Below are 25,007 nucleotides of genomic sequence, written 5' to 3'. Positions count from 1 at the left end.
TGAGGCAATTTCCTGCTTTTTGTATTTGGAAGGGAGCTGGGATGGGGGGAGGCAGGGTTCTTTAGGGGATATTTTAAATTATTTTTCCTGCTGGCAGAAAAGCTTCCAGAATGAGACCTGACCTTTTGCGTGCCGTGGCACCAGCTCCCAGAGAGGCCCGTTGAATTCCTCCCTAATGAGGAAGAACTTTGTTTTTGCACCGTGGCCGAGTTCACTGAGAATAGCCCCGTTTTCCTGCTGATCAGCTGGAAAACTTCCTCTCTCGGGGCTCACATGAGCTCCTCTGGCCGACAGCTCATCCCATCCACCTCATGCACGGGAAGCCCACTGCATGCCAGCTTATGGGACTTTCTGCCCAGGAATGGCTTGGTCTCTTCAGCATTTCTTCCGCAGGTGACCCCAAGGACCTCCACAGCTGCCAGTCAACTCAGGGAGGCCCAGGAGCTCTGACTAAACCCCAAAGCCCCTGGGTAAATCTGATCTGCCTCTACTATTTCTTAAAAGAGCCTCACAGCCCCAGCTAGTCCCAATGGAGGGAGAGTTTGGGGAGTGCAGACAACTCTTTTCTTCCAGGAAAGGCAGAGATGTCTCCTCCACTGATTGTTCCCTGCTCTGTGCCCCAGTCCCCACTTTATACAGTCAATTCCCTTTGTTCTCCACTGTAGCCAACCTCCCCTCATCTCTCCATCCCTCTTTCCTTGCCCTGCACCTGGTAGCTGTTGAGGAAGATGAAGGAAAACTGCACATTGCAGCAAAAGGGATAAAAATGGTTTTTCTTCTTTGCTCCATGCTGAAATGCAGCTTTGCTCTTTTTCACCCTCTGTTCTCCTATGATCATCTCCAGTGAAGTTTGCAGGCTAACTCCAGTGTCAGCTCAGCTCTGTGAAAATTTGTAATATATGTATGTAAAGAAAACCCAAAACCTTGTCCCTTTTTGTAAAAAAAAAAAAAAAAAAAAGGAAAAAAAGACTGGTGGGAATGTGTCAGCTGTAACAGCTGCAACAAAGGGAAGGGGAAGCAGTTGGAGCTGGAGTATGAAGGATGAAAAGTTTCCACCAGGGATACCCTGGGATGCAGGTAAGGTGAAAAGGGAGAGAAGAGAGCTGAGGACATGTTGCAAACAGGAGATGGGAGAGGAGGTTCAGTCTCCCATTTGCTCCCTGCTGGTGGGGCTTGGCAAGGACAGGCTGGAGTTTGAGATTTACGCTTAAAACTTTGCTTCTGCTTTTGGCCAAATCACTGAGCCTGGCTGCATCTTGTCTGCAAGAGGGTATTCACTGCATGGAACTGTACACAAATAACTGCATTCACAGCCCCGAAGGGCCTGAGCACAGCAGCACCAGGGACTGTATGCACAGCCGAGATCCACCATGCACCCTTTTCTTTGCCCTGTTTGTGAATCACGAGGGTGAACCGTGTTTGTTAAATCGGAACACCTCTGAGGGGGCTGACACGTTTCACCAAGCAGGTACAAATAATTGCTTTACGCTGCACAAAAGAAGCCGAGGGCTGTTAAAATGTTTGCGGTGACACTGTGCCAGGCTCTGTGATGGGAATTCACCTTCATGTAATTAATTCTGAGGCTCTGTCACTGAATCTAGTTGTCCTCAGATAAAGCCGGTGTTAAATAGGCTCAAAAACTTGCCATGTCAGTTCGCTTTGTGCTTGAGAGGAGACATGTACCTTGGGGTAGGGGGAAGGGAGGGAAGGCAAATATGCTGATGACTGAGACACACTAAGATATGCTGGTAATGGGGCCAGCCAAGAGCCAGAGAGGGAATAAATAAACATAATTTGCTAGTGACAGTCTGTCTGGCATTGTACTGCGTTCTGCTAAGATTTCTTTTTTTAAAGGATGCAGTAATATAGTGAAAGCAATACGGTGAAAGGGCTCTGGTGTTATCGATTATCTTTGATCCATAAATTGCTGCTGAGTTCCTTGAAAATGCATGAGCCATGCAGGATAGACTGGGGCCAGATCTGGACTTATGCATGGGTCTCGATGGTACTAGCACCACAAAATGTGATCTTAAAGCCAACTTGAGTGGCAATGCCCTGTGTTGGGGCTTGGCTGGGTGTAAAGCTAATGAAACCGGCTCTACTCAAGCCCTTCAGGGTCCTCCTACAGTTTAGGGACACCGTGTTGGGCTGCAGTGGCAAGGAAGCCTGTTTGAAGTGTCTCAGGATGGGTGTGAAGTAAGCCCCGTGGAGATGACGTGCTGAGCTGGGAGCTGGAGGGGGAGTAGAGACAACCCAAACTGGTGGCTAGCAGAGCCAGTGTGTGTGCTGGGCTCCTCCAGTCTCCTAATGCACCCTTTCTGTCGCACATTTGCTCTTGGTTTTAGGTGAGTTACCACAACCATAAGTGGGTTGCAAGCCCTTGGGCTATGGAAAATATGTGAGTTGAAACCTTATCCCTTGTGATTCCTCCTCTAAGGGAGGTTTCTTTGCAATCTCAGGTTGGACAGCGTTATCAGAAATGCTTATTCCCACAGACAAATTTGAGAATCTGAGCTCTGTTTGGAGGAAATCTGACCAGATCGTTTTCTGAGCAGTGAAACATTTCATAGGGCCCTAACCCCTAAGCGATGTAAAAATATTCATCTCATCTGTGCAATGCTTGCAGGCCTGACATCTCAAAACATGGTTATGTCGCAGCATTGCAAGTGCTGTTGCATGTCTCTGAATGCACAGCTTAGATCCCTCAGACACAAATTTCCTATGGCTGTTATGTCACTGGAGCCGTGAGCAGGGCTGGTAGCGAAGAGCGGACTCACGCAAGGATCTTTCTGTGTAGAGTCAGGCTTCCACAGAGCCTGGAACTGGCAAATGCATTGCAAGTTGCCAGCAAGTCTTTCCTGCCTTTGCCTGTTGAACCTCCAGACAAACACATTCTCAGCCTCTAGTGATTCAGGATGGACATTTTATTGCATTAGGGATCAGTTGTGGTCAGATTTGGCAAAGCCAATGACATCTTGCCAGCTGTCAGATGTTTAGTCTTCAAAGAGGTGTGTAAGGAACAGAGTATCCCCTTCTTATTGCAGACGGGAAACAGCTTATTTTAAGCATCTTGTCTTGCAATGATCTCCAGAGTGCTCCAAGTCTGATCAGGGAAGTAATTTGCTTTTCTTTGGACCATCACTGCTTCCTCATGGGTCTTTATGGGTAGCACACTTGCTAAGCTCTTTCTCACAGCACCAGCTCCTTTTGCAGTTGGTGCTGGAGCTCTCCTGACTTATCCTCCCACTGAAGTCTGTATCCACCTGGCTCCAAGTCAGTGACACATTGCCCATCCAAACTGCCACTGTTTCTTCAGGATCAAGCCATACGTGCTGGTCTTCAAGGGCTTGGATCTGAACACTAGAAGTGTCTATGGAGAAATTCCTGTTTGTTTCAGCTTTGGACCTGGTGCCAAGTTCTCAGCACTGTACTGAGTACAAGCCAGCATCCTGCTGGAGGCAATATCTGATGCAGCACCATGTTACCTCTTTGCATTCCCTGTCTTCAGCTTTTAAACCCCAGAATAAGTATTTCAGTCATCTCCCTATGGTTATTCAAGAACACAAGATGGAAAGACCCTTCCTTGAATCATCAAGGCTAATTCCCTGCTCCCTTGGGCAACCATGCCGCTCAAATCCTTGCCTAAACCTCAGTTTTGGTGGTAATTAAACTGTTTGACCCTTTAAACCATGGATAGTCTCTCATGCATGTTGCACTCTTTTTCTGCCCAATATGCAAGTGTGTTGTAGAGTCTTTTCTAGCAGAGCTTGGCTGCTGTCATTATCAGCTCACACCTTCTACTCCCACCCCATCTGTGCCTGGCTCTATTTTCATGCATAATACATCGATCATCTGCAGCCTGGTGGGGGGGAAATCATCACTTCAAGTCACTTGTCTGAATTCAAGCCACATCTGAGCTGTATCCTTTGCTGAATCCCGTATCTATAGTCTGATGGAGGGGGGGGGGGGCGGGGGGTGGCAGGGAGGGGAAGCCAGCCAGAAGATCTCAGGCTCCTCCTGTCTGCAAGGACTCCAAAGAAAATATTGCTTACATTTATAGAGGCCTTTGAGAGCCTTATGGGTCACAGTCAAAGCTGGTGGAAATCCATACAAGTCTGATGCACCCTTGCGGCAATGCCAGCTGACACTAGGCAAGGGATAAGGGCCGCGTGTCTTTGCATGTTTTGGCTTTCTGCAATGCAAAGGATTAGGCTCTCCTCTTCTGCAGATTGTTTGTGACCCCATGAATGTTTACCAATTTTCAAGTGTACTACTCTTGATTTATACCAACATTGCTGGGAAGAGCGTTGGTATTTCATTCTGGAAGACAGATCTTCAAAGAGTAATGTACACTTAACAAACTTGGTTTTGAAGTCTCTCAGGAAGGCTTTGAAAAAAAATGCTCAAATTCCAGAGTAAGTCGAAAGTCCTTGGTTCCTAGTGGTGAAAGATTCCTACCAGAATTATTCCCAGAGGAAGTATAGACTTTGCATTTTGCCTCATCTAAATGCATTAGGAGGAGTATTAGATTTCACATGTGCTGCATGTTGATGTAATTCTCCTGACATGTCTGTTTGCACCATTATGAAATAAGGGATTTCCTTTCCCTTTCTTTCCACATTTGCCCTGCTCTCTAGGGATCTCAAGGATATGATCCATTGGCATACAAGGATTATGCCTTTTACACAGAGGACTTAAAAAAAGCTTCGTCATTGTGCTAACAGAGGTCTGGAACAACATCCCGCACTAGCAGTGTTTGACTTAACTGACAACCTATGACTGGAAGAGATACATTAATCTTCTGTGACACGATCCCTCCAGTCACCCCTGGCCCTGCTCAGACTTTGCTATGTGCAGCTCTGATCTTAGGATGAACACTTTGGAGCGGGAGGATCTTGCGGGTCTTTTCATGATAAAAAACCACAAACACCGCTGTGGCCTACAAGAGTTGGGGAATCTGGAATCTCCTTCATTAATTTTTTGTTTTGATCTGGTGTTAGAGGGAGTATGTGTTTAAATAAACAGCTCCTCAATCTCCCCCCAGTTATCTGCAGGTGCAAGGTTAGGCTGGAGGTTGCTCCCTGAGACCCTGCACATCCCTCCTCCGCAGCCTATGAAAGGGTGATCAACGGTCTCTGTTGGGTCTCACACCTCTGCTGCCCCAAAGCTTGGCATCAGGGGCCATGCTGCTGTATTTATGACTTTATTCTGCATCACAGCTCCACCCTGTGTCAGAAACAATGTAAATGCCTGATTTGAGCAGAATCTGGGGCCTTTTCCTTCTCAATAAATTTTGAATGCATTTAAATCTGGTGGGCTGTAAGGAGAGAGCAGAGTTAAGGGGAAGAAGAAACAGAGATGGGATTTTTTTAAAGTGTTTTGTTGTTTGTTTGTTTTTTTGGGTTTTTTTTTGCTAATAGGTAAATTTACATTGCTGAAAGAGTGGCATAAAATGAACTTAACAGGCTGAGGGGAATAGAGGAGACAACCAATTTCTTGACCAGTTAATGTCAACCTTAGTACATAGAGTTGAAGGCATGCTGCTTTCCTCTACTGAGGGACCCAACCCATGCTTATGTTCTCAGATCCTTTATCCAGGGCAGATTGCTTTGTTTCTCAGCTCATCACTTGCATGGCTCACAGGAATGTGTACTGGAAGAGATGAATATGCATAAGGTTAGAAAAGAAACTGGAGGGCATGCCTTGCTTTTACCTTCATGAAAAGTTGTCAGCAAAGAGGCTGTTATTCTTAAGACCAAAAGTTATATATATGTATATATATATATGATGAGGTAGGTATGTACGTAGGTGATGAACACCTACACATACAGAAGCCCACATGTGGTCCACATCAGTATAATGTGCATGTAAAATGCTTGTGTGCACAGCTACAAACTACATCCCTTGGTTTTGTCTGTGAACTGAGCACTTGTTTCAGGTGAATTGGAAACTCTCGTCTGTCTCTTTGTTCCAGGTACTGGCAGGAGAGTGTTTCTGGAAGTCAAATCCTGCAGGTGGGGTTTTTCTGCACTTGCTTGGGTTGCTGCTGACATCTGGAGGCTATGTGGTGGCAGTGCAGATGCACAATTATAACATGGATTTTTACTCATCTTCATAGTTGCCTTTTGTGAGAAGCACCTTTTGGCTATCGGGCTATGCCAGGGTGATTTGACCCCGGGTCATGCCTAATTTTCTGGATATATTTGCTGAAATCCTGCTGCTGATTTGGGTAGCGTTTAGCATGTTTGCTCTGGTTCCCTCTGTTTGTTGCATCTGCTCGTGATGTGGTTAATAGCTGTGAGCCCAAACTTGAACAAGGCAGTTCTGGATACCAGACAAGCGATGATCTGACCAAGTGTAAAAGTCAGGGAAAACTGAATTAGGCTTTCAGATGATGGCAAATGGACTTACTGTCTCAGCTGATGTACATCTAGAGCATCGCTGCTGTTCATAAGGGGAGTTCACCTGTAATGCCAGCTATCTTACACCACTGACCCCAAAAATGAGCTGCTATCCATAATCCCATAGGGAAGAGTTCTCTGCCTGTCCTCCTTCTCTGTGCCACCTCTCCTTGCCATGCTGTCACCACGTATGATGGATGAGCCTGGTGGTGGAGTGACAATGTTACTGTAACCCACTTTTCTGCTTTCTGGCATCAGTGAGGTAAGAGCGAGCTTTGGGGTTTTTAGCATGAGGTTGCCATTCTCTGCTTTTACCCATGAACCATTTTAACTGAGAAAACTCTGTGCCAAAGCAAGGCTCTTTATATGGAAATTTCCAGTCATTCTTTTAACTTCCTAGAAGTGTAGCTGAAAGGCACCCTGGCTGCTACACCAAAGCCCTACCCACTTTGGTATGGATTATTACTTTTTGTTACTACAGATACCAGTATGCAAATCGTCATGCATAAGAAATCGTGCTTCTTCCTTAACATTTGCATCCTAAGAGGATGTTTTCCACCTTCACTGGTCTGTTTGCCAAAGCAGGCTGAGTCCCCACAGAGGGCTGCAGGATGATGACTGGGAAGTCTCATTTCCAAATCCCAGCCCTACAAATGAGCCACATTTGAGCAAAGACCCAGGGCAACTTATATTCAGGCTTTTGCTTAGAGACTTACTGCATGAAAGGAATAGACTTTTACAACCGCTGCTGGGAATTCCTCTTTTTGGTTTCCTCCTGGCAATTTTTGGCTATTTGGTATCACCAAATTGTGCTACCACTGCTGCTATTACACTCAGCTTTTAAGCACTTTGTAGACCCTGCTGCTGGGCCATGTTTCTCTAGGAGCTGCCCAAGCATTTCTGGGACTGCAGTGAGCTCTGCTACATCCATTCTTCATTCCCGCACCAACTTGAGAGCTGTAAGAAAGAAAGAAATAAGGAAGAAAAGGAAGAAAGGAACAAAATCTATTAAAAAAAAAAAAAAAAAAAAAAAAGGTCTGCATTGGAATTTTATACTGGCACTTGGGAAACTGGCCGAAGTTCTGCAGAGATGGGCATTTAATCTCTAATTGATTTCCATCTACTTTGGGGCAATATACATATCCTAATGCCAGCATTTCTGTTACACCAGACTTGCACAATAGAGATGCTGAACAGCCCCTGCATGTTTTGTGAAGAGGCAGACTGCTTGAATAGGGAGAACTGGTGTCTAGCAATTGGAAGGTTCCTATGCCGGGCTTCTTGCGTCTTTCTCATTCTGAGCCAGTGTGTATTATATCTTGTGATGAATGCCTGCACTTTTTATGTTGAGACTAGACAGATGTCTGCTCGGGTTTCATCCTTGGTTTCTAGCAAATGTCTAAAGCCATTTTAAATTTAAGACCTTAACCTTGTTTGAAAAGCACTCAGTGAACAGAACTGTGAATTCTGGTGGATTTTCAGCAAAAATTCTAACATGTTCTTTTCTGGTCTTGATGCATGTTTTTCTCCATGCCTTGCTATGATGAATCATCTTTGACTTTGAGAAGCTGGATTCACCTTAAGCCACATTTGTTCTTTAAGAATATCAGCATCTTTCTGGCTAATCCCTCTCAAGGAAGCCATTAACTTAAATTGTAAGTTGTACCTCCCTTCATTTTTCAATGACGCATGCTTGTTATTATTATTGTTCTGCTTATCAGTATATCTGTCTTTCTGGCGATACATTATTTCATGCTTAGGCATCTCACCACAGAAGTACAGCTATGGTTTCCAACCACATATGTGAGAGTAATTGAAAGAGAATTTTGGAAAGTCTTTATTCAGGAGACATGTCTCCTAAATCATGTAGGAACGGTAATTAAATTGATTCAATAATTACCCTAACTTCAACTCAGCAAAATGAGCCTTTCCAAATCAAGTCCAGAGCCCCTCGTGATAGAAAATGTTGAATTTTCCAAACGTATTTGGGGCTGTTTGAGTTCATGTCCTGAGGTGGAGGTGAGGCCAGCTGTGGGGACAAAAAAGCATGGAAAAGGTTCTCTGGAGGACAGCACTTTTGCTTCCTCCAACTTCTTAGTCCCAGAATAGCTAACTATTGACTTTGCTAGCATGGAACCAGCAATGTTGCCCCAGTCTTGTCCTCAGACATACATGCCAAGGATCCCGGGGATCTCCTTTCCTTACAGTGTAAAAGCTGGTATAAAATCTCGCAGGAAATCTTCAAGACCACTTTGAATCCTGATGGAATGGTACAAGGGGACTTGGTTGATACCAGAATCTGATTTTTTTGTTTCTTTGGTTACAATCGTGAGGGATGGAGAACAGGAGAGTGATTAGTTATGTCTGTTACACCAGTTCTGAGCTGGATCCCCAGTGCCTTTTGGTCATAAGTCAGGCAAGAAACCACATGTCCAAGTGTGACAGAGTGGAAAATAACATGTGTGTGGCCCCCGTTTAGTAATTTCTGTAAAAAAATTATCCCACTGGCTATATGATGTTACATTAACCAAGCTATTCCACTGCTTTGAGTACTTTCTCTGCTTCCAAAAAAAATGTAATCTCTCCAAATGAACTGGCTATTAATTGAAGGAGACCTCAGAAGTTCCCTAAATAATCCCATGTACTAATTAAAATCAGATCAAAGTGCAGCTTTTCCTATTCTCTCTGGAGGCAATTGAATTTCTGAGGGACTTCTTTCTGAGGGAAAGAGGATTCCTCATGGCATTTCCTTGGTTTCAAGTGCAGAAACGCACACTGCTAGCTGGCAACAAAGACGTAGGTGATATATGAGGAGCAGCCCAGATTGAATGCAGGAACATGCTGCTGCCATTTAATCCAAGATAATATATTTCATGATCATACTCCTGGAGTTTTTCAGCAACTGGTTTAATGTGCAGGAAAGTATTTGGCCTGCCTTGGAAATTTTTCCCATTTGAAAACAAGCTGCAGTGGGAGAGCTGGCAGTTGCACAGGAGGCAGCTCCATGAAAATTGCATTTCCCGGAGTGGTGCAGGGGCGCTGGGTCACAGCGAGGGCTTTTGAACAGCTCCAGGCTGTGCAGATCTGCCGATGGAGAACTCCTCTGCCTGGTCTCTGGAGGACTGCTGCTGCCTCGCCACTTGGCAGAACAGGGAATTTGGGATGGATTTTATTCCTGTTTTCTGTCCTTTGGTCAAGGGGAACGTGCAGAAGAGCCAGAGCCTAGTTTACACTCATGATTTAAAAGTCTTGCGACCATTTTAAATCTCCAACTGTGGAGGAGAAGTTGTGTTCTAATTTTGCTGTCTATTCAAGATTATTTTTCTTAACCTCAGCAACTGCAGAACCACTAGTTGGGTCTAATTTATTAGAAAGCAATACCAGGACACCTGGTCCTGGTTGAGAGAGCACCAGACCATGTGTTTGCCAAAGGTCTTATGCATGAGCTCAGGTGATACACTTAATTTTCTCCAGGGGCCCTTACTATCTGCACAGAAAGCAACAGCTCCCCCTTTCAGGGGTAACGCGAGGACAAAATATGCTGCGGTTGTGCAGTGCTCAGAGGATGATAAAGCTGGAAGAGGCTGCTTGCTCCAGCCCTGGAGAGATTTGTTGCTGTGCCTAAGCCCTTCTGAAGACAGCTTTATTGTTCAGTGTAAACATGAGGAACAATATAAAATCCAAAAAAGTTCCTCTCCCACCCTGGCTTGCAGCTTTCCTGGGCTTTTCCCTTGCCTTTCCCAGTGGAGAGGACCACACACCCTTTGATGCTGTTTCTTTCTTCCATATATCTGCAGCTTCTATCTCCCCCCCCTTCTGCTACCTGAAGCACTACCTGCCCTTGAGGCTGCCACAGAGCCAGCCAGCTCATCCTGGCCCCAGAGCCTGCAGCCAAACCTGCCATTTTGCAGATTTTTTCTGGGCCATTCCCTTTCCTCGTGGGACAGACGGTGTGAATGTGTGCCTCGGTCCTGCAGCAGACGTTCTGCAGGGGATGCTGGTGCATGGGGCGTGTGATACGAGCGTACCCCATCATCAGCACCGTGCGTGCTGCCAGGGAGGGTCCTTCGCATGATGGTTCACTGACAGAAAGCTGTTGCATCCCCAGCTGACCTCCACAAAGCTGTTTTAGTGTGGGTACAAGGCAGGACCTCTGGCTGGATGAGTTCGGGGTGCCTATCCCCACCTTTTTCTAGAGAATGAGGCATGTCTTAGTCCTTAGTGAGCTCGTCTGCACTGCATAAAAACACGGGATGGCTTCCTCTGGTTCACACTGACAAAACTGCTGCTCTGGGATTTGCGCCGGCCACGGCTGTACCAGCTACATCAGCTGAACTGCACAGTATGAAGCAGAGTAAAACTGCCTGTACTTGGCAGAAATTCAGAGGGAGGGGGACTGCATCACACAGCTGAGAGAGGGCACAGGAAGCAAAGCTGAGACCCTTCAAAAGGCCTCCCTGTGGGTATGAGGATTTATGAAAGGCTAATTTTCTTTCTCAGAGCAGTTACCTGAATTTCTCCTGAGAGCTTTTATGGGTATTATGCTTGTGGATGTGTTTTCTCTGTTCCCAGGCTGGCATCTACAGCTGAAGGGACACCTCAGTTCTTGGAGTCTGAAGGAGGACAGCCCCATGACAGCCATTCCCAACTCACCTTTCCCACATCCCCTGGCCCTGGGTGAGTTGTTCAGTCCCTCTGTGCCTTGTCTGGAGGGGCACATCCTTACCTGGGGAGTGTGGCAAGAGGGAATTGGTTAGAAGGTGAATTGCCTGCACCCGCAGTAGCTGCACGGGGCAGACTGAATTTTGGAAAGTGCTTGATTTTTGAGGCTCATTATTAAACACCCACCAGTGTGAAGGACAGAGAATTTGTCCTGTTCTGCTCAAAGAGCCACTGCTTGGCTCTGTGCTTGCTGTTCACGGTCAGAGCCCATGGGCCATGTCTCTTGCCCTTCCTGAAATGTCTAAACAAGCATCCTCGATTGCTCTGTGTTGCAATGGGACGTTACCAGCTTGTTTCAGGGCCAGGTATGTTATTTGTCATGACAGGGAACAAGTCGGGACAGAGAGAACAAGTTATAGAAAACCCACCAGAGGTGTGTTGACTTCAAGATGTTCCTTGGAGTCTTTCTCCCCAGCAATAGAGACAGCAAATCGACACGCATTGTGCTGGCCCAGAGGCCCTGCCTGACACCTTTGGGGCTGGGGGGCATCAAACACCAGGAACTGACCTGGTAGGAACTATGAGAGGCTGTGCAAAATGGCCATCACATCCTAAGACAGGACTGCTTCTCCCTAAACCAGCCCTGACAGTACCTCTGTTAGGTTGGGGATGGTGTTAATGATTCTTGGAGGAAGGGCTGGGAAAAAACAGAAGAGAAAAAAAGATGCCTGGAAAATAATAATGTGAGCCAATATTTGATGAGAGGGGAACACAGAGAGGTGAAGAGGTCCCTCTCCAGGAATATCCAGCTGCTTTCTCTGCCTGGCTATGGTGTTGCCTTGTGATAGCAACAGGGTCATGGCTTGCACAAGGACCACTGTGTCCTATGATACCCCTGCCACCTTGCCCCAATTTTGGTCATTTCTTGTTCCTTCTGCCTCAGAAAGGTTTACTGAGGGTGAGACATATTAGACAAGAAGTCAGCCTTGAGGGCAACACTGGAAAATAAGTTGGGGAGGGCAAGAAAGTACATATTTGGTCAGGTCTACATGCCAGGTCTTGAACCAGCAGAGCTGTTTTGGCAAGAAGTGTGGTTTTGTTTGATTGAAATAGTTATGAGTTCAAGGTTGATTGCATCTTTATGGCCTAAAATTGCTTTATAGCTGTAATTTATTATTCCTTTTATACAGGAATAGCTCTGGCAAGGGCTGGTCTCGCTGTAACTAACACATGGAGGGTGAGCTGAGAACAATTATTCACTGTCTGACAAAATAGGAACTTGAGGATATCACAAAAACCTGTCGAGCACCATCAAAGGGAGGCAGCTCGTGTACTGAACCTATGGTCTGCCTCGCGTGGGTCCTGTGGGTGCTGATATGAGTTCAGCATTTGGGCAGGTTCATGGATTTTGAAGTACAGAGACCCTACCTCTTGCTTGGGCAGCCTTTGAGGCACCAGCTACTGGAAGAGGGAGCGTGGGAGCATGGCAGAGCTGCCTCATTCTGACGCTGTTTGGAGGCATATGCTAGTAGGCATGGTCTGAGACAGGATACTGGACTAGACTGACTTTTAGTATCACCATATACACCCACGGGACTTTTCACCTCTATGACTGTGTCTACCACAGCTGCTTTGCCAGCACTTCAGGGTAGAGTTTTCATGCACTCTTGACACACACAAAGCACCCGACGCAGAGATTGAGCCTTTAAAAGGCCAGGATCTTCACTCAGGGATGGCCTGCAAGCCTGGAGGAACATCTGAAACACCGTGTCCAGATTTGACATCTTTTTTTACCTGATTGATGGTAAGGCTGCACTGTTTATACAACACTTGCACTTGGAAAGCTACCTTAGCACAGCATAACAGAATAATTTTTAAATGTTGTTATAGCTCCTATGGAATATAAACATAGCAGGAAGGCTCTGATGCAGTGAGGACTCCTCCATTCAAACCATCTCTGTAGTTATAAAATACTTATAGGATAAAATTATTATAAAATTTCAATTAAAGACATGGGTTTATATGTGTGTTCTTTAGAAATACCATCAGAAAGGTTTTTCAAAGCCACAGGGATAAAAGCTGAAATTGCCTTTGTTCATCTTACTATAAAACAAGAAGAGGTAGAATTAATAATTTCTAACATGATAACCTTTTTCTAACCCTGTCCATTAGATGCTTCTAGTGTCTCTGAACTGAGTCCAGGCCTTGTCCTTTAAACATACCTTTCAGATCATAATAGCTTATCCAATATGATGGCTCAAATCAGGCATCTGATCCAATATACCCTTATTTTTTCTTCCAAAGGTGCTACGCCATGCCTCAGAAAAGCTTGTGCATGTCAGTTCCTGGAAGAGACACAATTTCTTGCAAGCAGCAAAGTCCAAGTAGAACCAGCAAGCTCTGCCATGCCCCTCCTCTGCATTTTTGTGGAAGCACCTTAAAAAAACCTTGCAGAAGAAGTGCACTTCTCAGGTTGTCAGCACAACCTAGCTGCAAATTGAGGAGCAAATGTCTTACCATTAGTATTCAGATTTGTGTAACTGCAAGTCTTAAGTTCTGAAAGGTCATATCTTAGCAAAAGGTAGGAGAAATTTTACTTCCATGGGCATTTCTGTAGAATAATTCACTAGCAACTGTCCAATGAGGAATTCAATTCTCATATGTTGTGGTAATAGGTTTGCTATTTAAAATTTTTTTTTTTTCATTTTTTGTGTGTTCAGAATCTGCTGCTAACGACTCCATTTCCTGCTTATCCCCTCCAGCACATGGCGGTAGTAGTTCTTCTTCTGGAATAAATTGAGCAGGCCAGCATCTTCTTTGTTGGCTTTCTTCATTGTCCTTACTCACCTTTCCAATTTGATGGAGATCTTTGACAATTATTTTTTCAGTATCTTCTAGTACAGTTGTCAATAAATTAAATAGGAGAGCAATCCATGCAAGGCCGAAAAGAATCCAAATGGCCACCAGTGTTCGGTAGTAGGAAAAGTAATTCCTGCCAGGTTGTTTACCTGCAGATAAGAGGAGAGAAAGCAGAAGAAAATTAAGGAGTTAAAATTGCTTTGCCTGGGTGAAGTGGGCCAGCCTAACGGACTCAGTAATGTGAGTATTTTAAAGGGACTTCTTCATTGTAGTGGAGTCTCTCACCTCCCCAGCATTAGGTTAAAGCTGGGAAAGTCTCTTCTTGTTGCAATAAACTGATATATGCTAGTACAAACATACTGGCTTGTCCAAAAGACATACTGGGATTGTGGTGAATTAGTAGCACAGAAGGATATTTTTTTCCCCTTATAGCATACCAATCCCAGTTCAACCTCTGCATCTACAGGTAAATGTAATGATGTGGGAAGCAGTGTAAAATTGTGCTGTATTACCTTGAAAATATAACCAAACTCCCTAAGCACAAAAAGTAAAGCACAGTGGCTCACTATAACCACACGACTATTACTACCTAGGTTATGGTAATTCTGTGTATTTCTATAAAGAGTGAGTATAACCTAATAAATATTTGCTTTAAATGATAGGTACCCTTGATCATACAAAGAGAGTAGTTGCATCTCCTACTTCACTTTTGAACGGCTTCAGGATCTTCCTCCATTAAAAAACTAGGTGCCTGATGAGAACCCACTGACATGTGCCAAGAACACAACTTTCTGTGTTGGAAATCGGTTGACCAAAGCTTATTTCACGCAATCCAAACCTCTTAACATCATCCAGTATTGCACGCCAACTTTTCTACATGGGTCATTTTGTTTGTTTCTTCAGACACCAGCAATCCACCACCAACATACAGAGAGCATTTTCTCCCACTGTACTCAGTCCCACACAAAGTTGCCATCATGGTACAGCTGATATGGCCCTGGCATCTGCAGGAAAACTTGGTGATATTGCTTATTGAGTGCTGTAAGTCACAGTTAAGGATGGCTACATAGTAGATAACACGGCAGTGTGCATAGACAGGGAGATCACCAAGAACCGGGTGGATCATTTCCCATTGCCAAGCTGTCCAGAAGGAGCCAGGATGCTGGCAACACTTTTCAAGTCCTGCAGTGCTCTGTGCTGCACAGATCAATGTGCAGGATTTTTGTACCTCATCATGCAAGATCTTTGGAAACGGGGCAGGTTGTCATCATGGATAGATATCCAACAGCAGTTTCTTTTTCTTCTGCAGGGGTTGAGTTGACAGAGGGGATTCCAGCCTTGCTACAAAGGATCTCCTTCTGTGCTCTTATCTGAAGTTCATGACGTGGGGTTAGCAAAGCAACTAGTAGTATCTTCCCAATGTTAACTCAAAACTGGACTTCAACAGGGCATAAATTCAGTTTACAGCCCAAGGGCAGTTTCACCCTAAAAGTATCACCTATGTGTATATGTACTACAGACAGTTAAATCCAGACTCTGACATCTTCCTAGGATGTCTCCCTACCCAAAACAGGCTTTATCTCATGTTTGAAGTACAACAGCTACAAAACAGTTTTGAATTACTAAAATGCAAATAAACTCAAACCTGTTCTGTTTCACTTGGCCAGAGAAAATCCATTTGTCATCTGTAAGCAGTTCTAAATGCATAATACTTAGAGCAGTCTTCGATTCTTCTTCTTTCATTGTGAAGGTGTGAGGCACTAAACTTCTCATCATTCTATCAGCGTTGTTTAAGGCTAATTGAAATAAATACTGCAGGGAAAAAATTTTCAGCTCCAGTTAAGTCATCTTAAAGAAGATGAAAACACAGAGCCAGGAGGCCTCTCTAATTGTAATTTTAAAACTGTATTTATAAAATAATGTGGTTGCAGAGGAGGAAAGTGCTATGGAGGTAGTGGTTTTAAGGCTGTAACTTTCTGTCACAAGTGTAAACATTTAATTTGGACAAGGGAAGAGAATGCACCAGTCTGATGGTCACATTTTCTCCTGCACAGCACCATTCACTCTTAACCTTCCAGTATTCCACGTCACTGAAGTTCAAGGTGCTCTGTATCACACAGACCACGCTTATCAGTCCTACAGATGATTAGGAAAGAAATGCCTGTGCCCTATTGTCCTCTACTGCAGTGACAAAGATTGGCTCAGGCAGGAGAAAACAATGAGCAGAGGCCACGGGTGTGTGATACAGATTCCTTGCTGATGCCCAAGTTCTGTATCGTGTTCATGGCAGTACTGCTTAACCCCTGTTGGAGACAAAGAATCTTCTCTCTGGATTATGTGAAAAGCGTAATTTCAGGGGACACTGGTTTCCTGTGCTTTGTAGCAAGAGGGAGCAGTTAGCTCGCAGAAATCTGGCCTAATCAACTCATTGCCATTGCATGAATTAACCATCAGTTAGGCTACAAGATCATTATGATCACTAAACTCATGCAAACAAGCAAGATGTCAACTGGATCATCAAAGCCCTATCCAGCCTCTTTAGCTGACTCAGAGAAATTAAGGTTGGCAGGGAACAGCAGACAGTATCTGGAAAAGCTCGTGGGTTCCCTCTGCCAGAGTTGTCAGCCTGATGTAAGAAATATTTCAAATGCACAGCAAGGCTGACAGCCAGCCCCCAAGGCCCCCTGCCAGTCTCCGAGGCCTCTCTTGCATCTCTGCAAGTCTTGAGAGCTTGGGGTTTGTTGTGTGGTGGATGTCTGACCACCAGATAGGGACACAAGGCTTACAGATTCTCTGTAGGGACACGGCTGGTGCTCAGGTATCAGCTTCAGAGCTTCCTTCACATATCCCCACTGAAGAGAAGTTCAGGCTGGCAAGATGCTGGAGGTTGCTGTAGAGAAATCTTTGATTCTCCATAGAGTCCAGGTGTTTGATTGCTTCTTCTGTGGACACTGATTTGGCTCCTGGTGATCATTTTGGAGTTCCTCCAGAAGCTGATTCCATGGAGCGTACATTTTGGTCAGCAGACCCACAAGAAGTGTTTCGAGAAGCACTCCAGCACACTAGAGTGTAGCTTAAACAGTTCATCTTCAGGGGAAATCCTAAGCTTTGGCTTGTGAAGATGGAGAGCCTCCAGTGATCACTGGAGACTTAAGAAGGCCACTTTCACATTGATATGTATTTTTGAACTCCACTTCTCACAGAGTGAGTAGATTTCCTCACTTTCCTATGGCTGGGATTTCCACCTCTCAGTCTGTTGTGTAAAATCCTGTCTTCTGAAACACGACCACTTATTTCTTGACTCTACACTTTGAAACATAAGTCTTAGATAGCAAAAGCAGGAATACATGCCTTATTTTGCATGACTGTTGCAAATGGTTACCTTTTAGTATATGAAAATTCCTAGGCTTCTTGAATTCTCCCTCTATGTTTCCCCTTCCCTCCCCAAAAGAGTTGGCTTCTTTGCACCCCAAAGCACAACATTCCATTATATTTAGACAATTTTGTGCTTTTGTCAGCACATGCAATCCCAGAGAAATGAGTACTTCCCCCAGAACTGTACAAGGCAAAGACTAGTCAAAGACTGAGACAAAAGATTTGTCTCTACAGTACATTGGCAGCCTGTGCAGTCAACCCATGGTAATCACAGTCATAACCCTGGGGCTTTGCTGTGTCTCCTCTCTGAAATCAACCTTACCTACTACATAATCTCCAAAGCCAATGGTGCTGAGGGTGATAAATGCAAAGTAAATTCCTTCACTGTAGGACCAGCCCTCTGTTATCTGGAAGAAGAGTGATGGCAAGCACAGGAAAACTAGGATCCCCGTTGCCAGGAAGAACAAAAGGGTCAGAAATTTGATCTTCTTCTGAAAAAGAAAGAGACCAATTCAATTGTAATCATGATCTGACACACAAGCAGGCCATAGATAAGGGTGGCTATTCAAAATGGGTGGCTATCTAGGGCCTCTTCCTCTAAAGGTACCCTGCCCTTGCTGTGAAGCGTGGGGAAGCCATGTATTATGGGTGTTGCGTGTCCACAGTAGCCCTGGGAGATGTACTCTTATACTGGATTGTATCAACCTCCAGTGACCATGACAGTAGGAGGAATTCCTATCCAATGACTTTTACTGGGGTCAGACTATTTCTACTTTTCACCAGACAACTTCACTTTTAGGTTTTAGGTATTCAGGTGTGACACCTAAAGAATATTCAAATTTGCCTTGGAAAATTGACTTTTTAAAAAAAATATTTACACTATTTCTGACAGTATTATCTCCAAGAGTCTTGAAGGTTGACTGTTTCTTATTGCATCAGTGCCACAAATTGGCTCCTATCCCATGGATACCTTACTACAAGAAGACCTTTAACAAATGAGCTGATGAAGCTCCTGGAGAGTGACTTTTGAACTATCCTACTTCCCAGCAGTCCTGAAGAAGCTTTGTCTGGAGAAAAAGACTTGATATATTAAGATTCATCAGTCAGATGCACATATAGTTTATGTATAGAATTTTTTAAGTCCAGACTGTCTGAAAATTAATGGCAACTCCTGGATAATTTTTAATGCGTTTGTGCATGTGCTTGAGTCTACATCTCATTGTGCTGGGCTGGTGTGTGGCGGGGGGTTTGGTAGCGGGTTAGGGGGCTACAGTGGTGGCTTCCATGAGAAGCTTCTCAAAAATCTCCCCCAGCTCCAAGCCAGACCCATCTCTGGCCAAGGCCAAGCCAATTAGCGATAGTGGCTGTGCCTCTGCAATAACATATTTAAGAAGGGGAATCTGGGATGAGGAGTTGGAGTTGTGAGGAACAGTTGTGAGGGAGACACCTATGCAAACACCGAGGTCAGTGGACGAAAGGAGGAAGAGAAGGAGAAGTGGAGGGGGAGGTGTTTTTTTAAGATGTGGTTATACCTCTCACTGTCCTACTCTGATTGATTGTTAAATTAAGTGCTGTTGTTGTTTGAATTAAGGTTATATTATTCTTCTTCCCCTAATGAGTCTGTCTTTTGCCTGTGAACATAAGAGGTGTTCCTCATCCTGTCTTTGTCTTGATTCCCGAGCCTTTTGTTTTATTTTCTTCTTCCCGTTCCTGAGGGGGAAAAGAAGTGAGCAGCTGCGTGGTGCACAGTTGCCCTCTGGGCTCAAACCACGACACTCATAGAATCATAGAATGGTTTAGGTTGGATGGAACCTTAAAGATCACCTAGTTCCTATTCCCCCACCATGGGCACAGACACCTTCCACTAGATGAGGTTGCTCGAAGCCCTGTCCAACTCTGGGCAACTTGTTCCAGTATGTTGCCACCCTCACAATAAAGAACTTCTTCCTTATATCTAATCTAAATCTACCCTCTGTTTTTTAAAACCATTACCCCTCATCCTATCACTACAGGCCCTTGTAAAAAGTCCCTCCCCATCTTTCTTGCAGCCCCCTTTAAATACTGGAAGGCTGCTAGAAGGTGTCTCCAGACCCTTCTCTAGGCTATATCTGATCAAGCCTTATATTCTATTTAAGTTCACCAGACACAGTGAGAAATTTAACAATTTGAAGAGGGTTGTCTGTAGTGTTCATACCTTGTCCTGAAAGGGAATTACAGTAGGAGACACAGAAAAGCTATTTTCATTTCCTCAGTAGTGGTGAGAGAAAGGGAGGAGCTGCAGATAACTGGGGCCATGACCAGGCAAGACACATCCCATCTCTAGCCCTTTATGGGTGCCTCCTCACCTCTCAGCAACTGGGCTCAAATGGACAACTTCAGCCTGAGGTTTCCTTTCTGCCAAAGTCAAGGGAGGAGAGGGCTCAAAGGCCTGCATCATGTATAAAGAGGGGTGACACACTAGGCATTGAGTCAATGTCTATTGAAGCCCTTACAGCTCACCTATTTTTACAGCTTTTTACAGCTCACTTGCTTTCTGCTGCCTCAAGTTGAGATGTTTAATCATCTCTCTCTTTGCTAGTTATAAAGGGAAACAGGTACTTCCCTCGAGTGTTACCTCTTGAGGTAAGTGTCTAGAGAAGTGGGATGAGGTGCCCACTCTCTCCATTGATTGCTGAAGGGGGCTGGATGTCTGCCACTTCGATGAGTAGACAAAATGCATCTTCTCTGAATATCTCCTCTACGGCTGCCTTGTCAGCTCTGCAAGTGAACGTCTTTCCCTCTCCTAGTACAATGTCTAACACAGCATGAGAGAAAGGAGCATACAACTATGCCTGAGTAAGTAAAACTAATTACCTTTCTCATTCCTTTCTCGTACAGGAATTTCCCCAGCTTTTTGCACAGCAGTGACAGCATCTTACCGACACGGTGCAGAAAAACAATATTCAGAGGGATTCCAAACAGGGCAAAAAAGACACAGAAGATCTGGCCCCCAGCAGTTTTAGGACGTAGTGTGCCATAGCCTATGAAAAAAGATGGTTCAGAGGAGATATTCCAGACAACTGGAGCAGTCTACATTCACACCTACCCCAATCTGGTCTGCCTTTGACCCCAAAAGATGTGGCTAGCACTTCTCAGTCCACATGCACTCTTTTTTTTCTGAAAAAGGCAGTCAGCAGATGAAGCGATTCATCCTGCGTGTTATGGGGGATGCAGAGAGCACTGCGTGTTTCCAACCCAGCCTTAGTGGGAACGAAAGCACAATCTAATAGCAGTTATGGAGAACATGCTCTGTTCTGTGATAAATACATGGAAATACAGAGACCAGAAGTCGGGGGACCTGGAAGACATCAAGGCTGGAGTCCCAGGCTGTTTGCTGTGCTGGAATCTCTAGCTTCTAGTCCATCTGCTTGTGTGTTAGTGACCTCCCTGGCTAAATGCCAGTTAGTTGGTATGCCCAGATACTGGCTCCAGTCCTGGAGGCAGGGCAGTGTGCTTTAGAATAGAGGGTGCTAATTAGTGCAGACCTTACTGGTGTCTGATTTATTCATGACAGAGAGATATTAATCCTAAAGAGGATTTATCTCACTAGTGGAACAACAGCTGCAGAATTCCAGACATGTCCTTTAATGGACTGGAGACCGTTCATTTAGACCCATGAGGTACATTCCTGAGTGCAAGAGTCCTGTACTTTGTATATGTCTTTACCAGTGGCCCCAAGAAAAGGCACTTTTCTGAGCACAGTTCATCTCATGGCATCCATTACTTGGAAAATGAAATGTTTTCTTTGGGGGGAAAAGCCCAATAAAACAACTGACTTATTGGCTATTAGGCCCCCAAATGCTTAAGCTGTCTTGTGCTCCCTGTTGCAGAAATACTTAATCACAAATCTCGAAGATGAGTGGAAGTACCTGATGTACCTTCACAACAGACCTCTGTGGTGAGGGTGCAGAGAAACAGGCACTGTTGCACTTTTCCTGGGACAGCCTGTCTGCCTCACCAGGGAAACAAATTTGATGGGAAATGACTGATTTGTTTGGCAGAGAAGTGCTGCAATGAAAAAGCACAATAATACAAGTGGTGGCAAGGAATGGATTGGCTAGTAGCAGGGTGCTGACAGACTAGGGAAGCTTTATCTATAGGTGGATGTTGTTGTAGCTGATGTGATGACTGAGAATCCTTTCTTTCTTCTACAGCAGGAGGTCTCCACATGGGTTCACACAACACCTACACACCTGCCATAGTGCTGGGACACCACCCGGGCTCTTGTGACATGTCACACTCACGGATCAGTGGAGCAGTTGTGCCTAGGGGTGTCGGGGGAGTGAGGCCTCAGCTTCACTCTGCAAAAACATAGATTTGACTTTCACTGCATGAGAGTGTGAAGCAGGAGCCAAGAGTGTGGATTTTATGCTTAAATTTGGCAGGCCTGCACTTTTTGAGATGTATATTTGAGAGAAAGGGAGAGGCAGGCAGGGGCCAGCAGCCCCTGAAAAGGTCAGAACAGCTTGAAGCAGCAGTGTAAAAAGTCTCAGCATTTGCCCTGCCCTCTTCCCCTTTTTTCTCTCCTGGCATGTTACTAATTTAATATGTGCACTAACAGCTCAGCACGAGTTATTAAGACAGTGTCCATGCCCCAGCAGAGTGCACTTCTTTCCTACCATTCTTTTATGCTTTACAGCACTCTTGAATTTAAAACCTATTTGACCCTAGAATAAAGATTGGGAAAGTGAAGCTTATCTCCCACCCACAACTGGCAGCAGAGTGAACATTTTAACAGATGGGTCGAAAAGAAGAAATAAGTGGGAAAGAATACGAAAGGCCACTGGTATTTCACAAGCCAAAATAATGCACCAAGAGCTGTGCAGTAGTGAGGCCTTAGGACCAAGTTCATTGCTGCTTACCATCCATGACACCACAAGGCTGGGGTTTTATCCTTGAAAGTATTATCCATTCAGGTCCTAATAACCAGACATAATAAGCATCACACACATACACACAAACATGGAAAGCATTAGACCTACCTATTGTGGACACAACCGTGCCTGCAAAGAAGAAGGAGTTACTGAAATCCCAGTTGCTGTCTTCAATCCGTGATTCATTTCCGACAGGGTATACTCCATTCTGAATGGCTTCTGTCAGGTCCTGAGGGGGAAAACAAAGTTTGGTATCGACATGGCTGATTTCCTCAAGTGCTTGCTGCAGGAATACTACCGATTTAGCCAACTACTGCTCCTTTCCCAAGAATTCCACTCACCTGCCCTCAGCCATACTCTGACACCTTTACCTCCAAGGTTGGGTAGCAGCCAGCCACTGGTTTGGAGTGTTAATCTTTTGCCCTGCTTATGCTGATTGCTCTAGTGAGTGTTAGAACTTGTTTCTTCTAGTGTGATCAAGGACCTCCATTCTTTTAGGCTAAGTACTTTGGAAAAAATGGTCCTATAGATGACTAGGATGTGGCAGAGCAAGAGAGCCCACTGGCTTAGGTGATGGAGTGGCTGCTTGCTGCTTTTGAGTTTGCCCTTAAGATGGCAGCAGTGGATCTAATCACCCACCTGTATGCAGGTACACCAAACAGTGACTTCGATCCCTCCCAGCGGGGCATCGGTGAGTTATAGCAGGGTACACATGACACACACAGAGTATTTCATTTTAAGAGTGTATTCTGATCAGTGTCATAGATCTAAAGTCAAAGAAAGCCCACAGATTTGCGAAGCACTACTCTTGGTACGACCACAAACAGAATTCAGTCTGACATACACACTCTCCTCCAAACTGCATGCATGAACACACATGCACATATTTGCAATGCGGCCTTTGAGATGAGGTAAGATGAACGTCCCTCAGAGATGGTTTGTGCTGAGCTGAGACTTCCCTGCCACATGGGGTTTGACTAGATGTTTCTCCTCAGCCCCTCCAGCCCTATCATCTAATCATGCCATGCATTTTCAGACTCTTCCTTTCTTCCTTGTTTTTAATTCTAAGTGCGGTCATATTTTTTAAGTTAAAAAAATAAATTAAAATACCCAAGGAATAGCCAGCTGTCCGTGCCTTTAGCCAACAGAGAACATTGGACTGGATGTCTAGAAGGCAGGCTGGTTTGTACAGAAGCAACCTAGATAAATTCCAGGGCTGAGCATTTCCACATTCCCATATGGAAACGCTTACAGCAAGGCTATTTGCACTCCCCATTTTCTTCTGCATTGTAACAGATAGAGCTAGGAAATACCAAAGATGAAGAGACAGCCGTACTCATTCTCAGCTTCCTGTGCTGTGACCAGAAACACTTTTCCCTTGGCTAGGCTACCTGTTTCACAGCATCTTCAAAAAGTAAACCCTATGACACTCTCCTTGTAGTGATTTGGGCTGCTTTTTTTTTTTTTTTTTTTTTTTTTTTCCCCCAACAGATTATTTCAGACCTTGCTGTATTGTTTCTTTGCACTATCTGTGACACTGTGGTGTTGATGTGACCACTCCATTTCAGACGGCCTCATTTTTCCTGCCATGCCACCACTGTAGGTGAGCACAGCCCCACTGAAAGCTGAATCAAGAGGAGGCAAGACCCCAAATTGGGACATCGCAGGGTGGGGACCATTAATAGCTAACACACAAGGTTTTGTCAGCTACACCAGCTGTATTTAGCATCAGTGTGACTTGCCTGATCAGACGGGAGAGTGGGTTAGGGGTTAGCTAAAATCATCCAAATGACTACATCGGTAGGAAGGCAGTGAAAGTCATCTGTGTAGCAAGGCTGAGCAGGAAACATCATCTGACGGGGAAACAGGAGGGAGAAAGGGTTGTGTAGGGCTGGGACTTACCTTCATAAACTGCTCCATCTCCGCCACCGTGAGGTGGGTGAAGTTCTGCAGAAAAGCCTCCTTCATCTGGGCAGCTGCTATCTTCTCCTGCTTCTCAGCAGTCCTCTCCAGCGCCTGGAACACGGCTGCACCCACCAGCAAGTAGACGAAGTAGCCAGCCACCAGCAGCCCTGTCTGCAGCTTGCCACTGCACATGGCCTTTGGTAAGACAGAGCAAGGGATGGGGAGTGAAAGGTGGCGATTGGTAAATCCCTCACACTCCTGGGAAGTCTCCTCCTGGCAGGAAGAGCCCTCCCAGCTCCAATTTCCTCTGGGACCCTGCGCAGACAGGGAGAGCAAGCTGTTGAATTAATCCATCAGGAAGCTGGGGAAAAAAAACAAAACAAAACAAAACAAAAAACAAACCCAACCCCCCAAAAAAAAACTTTCCACTCTCTGGGCTGCATGCACTTTAGGGATTTCCTCTTGTCTGTGAAACTCTGCTTTGCTGAGTTCTCAGGAAAAGTGGGTCAGGATGTAAGGCGCTGGCAGGTGGCCATCTCCTGCTCAAGAGACTCTGGGGACAGGTGAGGACAGCTTGCAAAGGGCCCACAGGGGAGTTTGCTTGGAAAAACATTCTTTTCCCTCCTCTGCCTCCTGCTGACTCAGAGGACTGAACTCCAGGTCAAGCCCTGATGACCTCAGAAGCTCCATCTTGCCCTATGTTCAGGGACAGCTTCGGGGAAATGCAACTGGGCTGCTCTGCTGGACTTCACTTGTCCACTTGCAGCACAGGGCAGGGCCATGCAGCCCTGCACAACCACAACAGCTTGCAGCAAAACCTCGGAGATAGAGGCAAACGGCTGCAAGTTGCGTATGTGCCAGGCCTGGACAGGTTCTTCCGCCAGCATTTCTT

The 25,007-nt window shown here is 45.2% G+C and overlaps 1 protein-coding gene across 6 annotated transcripts; it reads right to left on the bottom strand.

The window, feature by feature from the left end:
• Window positions 1-2,917: 2,917 nt before the first annotated feature.
• Window positions 2,918-24,415, bottom strand: LOC141961698 (potassium channel, subfamily K, member 16-like). 6 transcript variants are annotated; one of them, XR_012633822.1, is made up of 8 exons: window positions 24,113-24,415; window positions 22,319-22,439; window positions 20,151-20,317; window positions 17,620-17,788; window positions 13,286-14,071; window positions 10,911-11,127; window positions 7,118-7,358; window positions 2,918-5,652 (listed from the first exon to the last, which is right to left on the bottom strand). XR_012633822.1 is itself a non-coding variant. In XM_074908872.1 (5 exons), the coding sequence occupies exons 1-5, from the start codon at window positions 24,305-24,307 to the stop codon at window positions 13,713-13,715; spliced, it is 1,011 nt and encodes a 336-aa protein (XP_074764973.1). In that variant the 5' UTR covers window positions 24,308-24,415; the 3' UTR covers window positions 12,834-13,712. The 6 variants fall into 6 exon arrangements, 1 of the variants encoding a protein (XP_074764973.1); XR_012633820.1 differs by having other exon boundaries at window positions 2,918-7,358; window positions 11,055-11,127; XR_012633824.1 differs by having other exon boundaries at window positions 2,918-7,358; window positions 24,113-24,341.
• Window positions 24,416-25,007: the final 592 nt, after the last annotated feature.

The sequence above is a fragment of the Athene noctua genome, chromosome 6 (assembly GCF_965140245.1).
Source record: "Athene noctua chromosome 6, bAthNoc1.hap1.1, whole genome shotgun sequence".
NCBI lineage: Eukaryota > Metazoa > Chordata > Aves > Strigiformes > Strigidae > Athene > Athene noctua.
The sequence above is the reverse complement of the archived record's forward strand: the minus strand, read 5'-3'. Positions and strand labels throughout refer to the sequence as shown.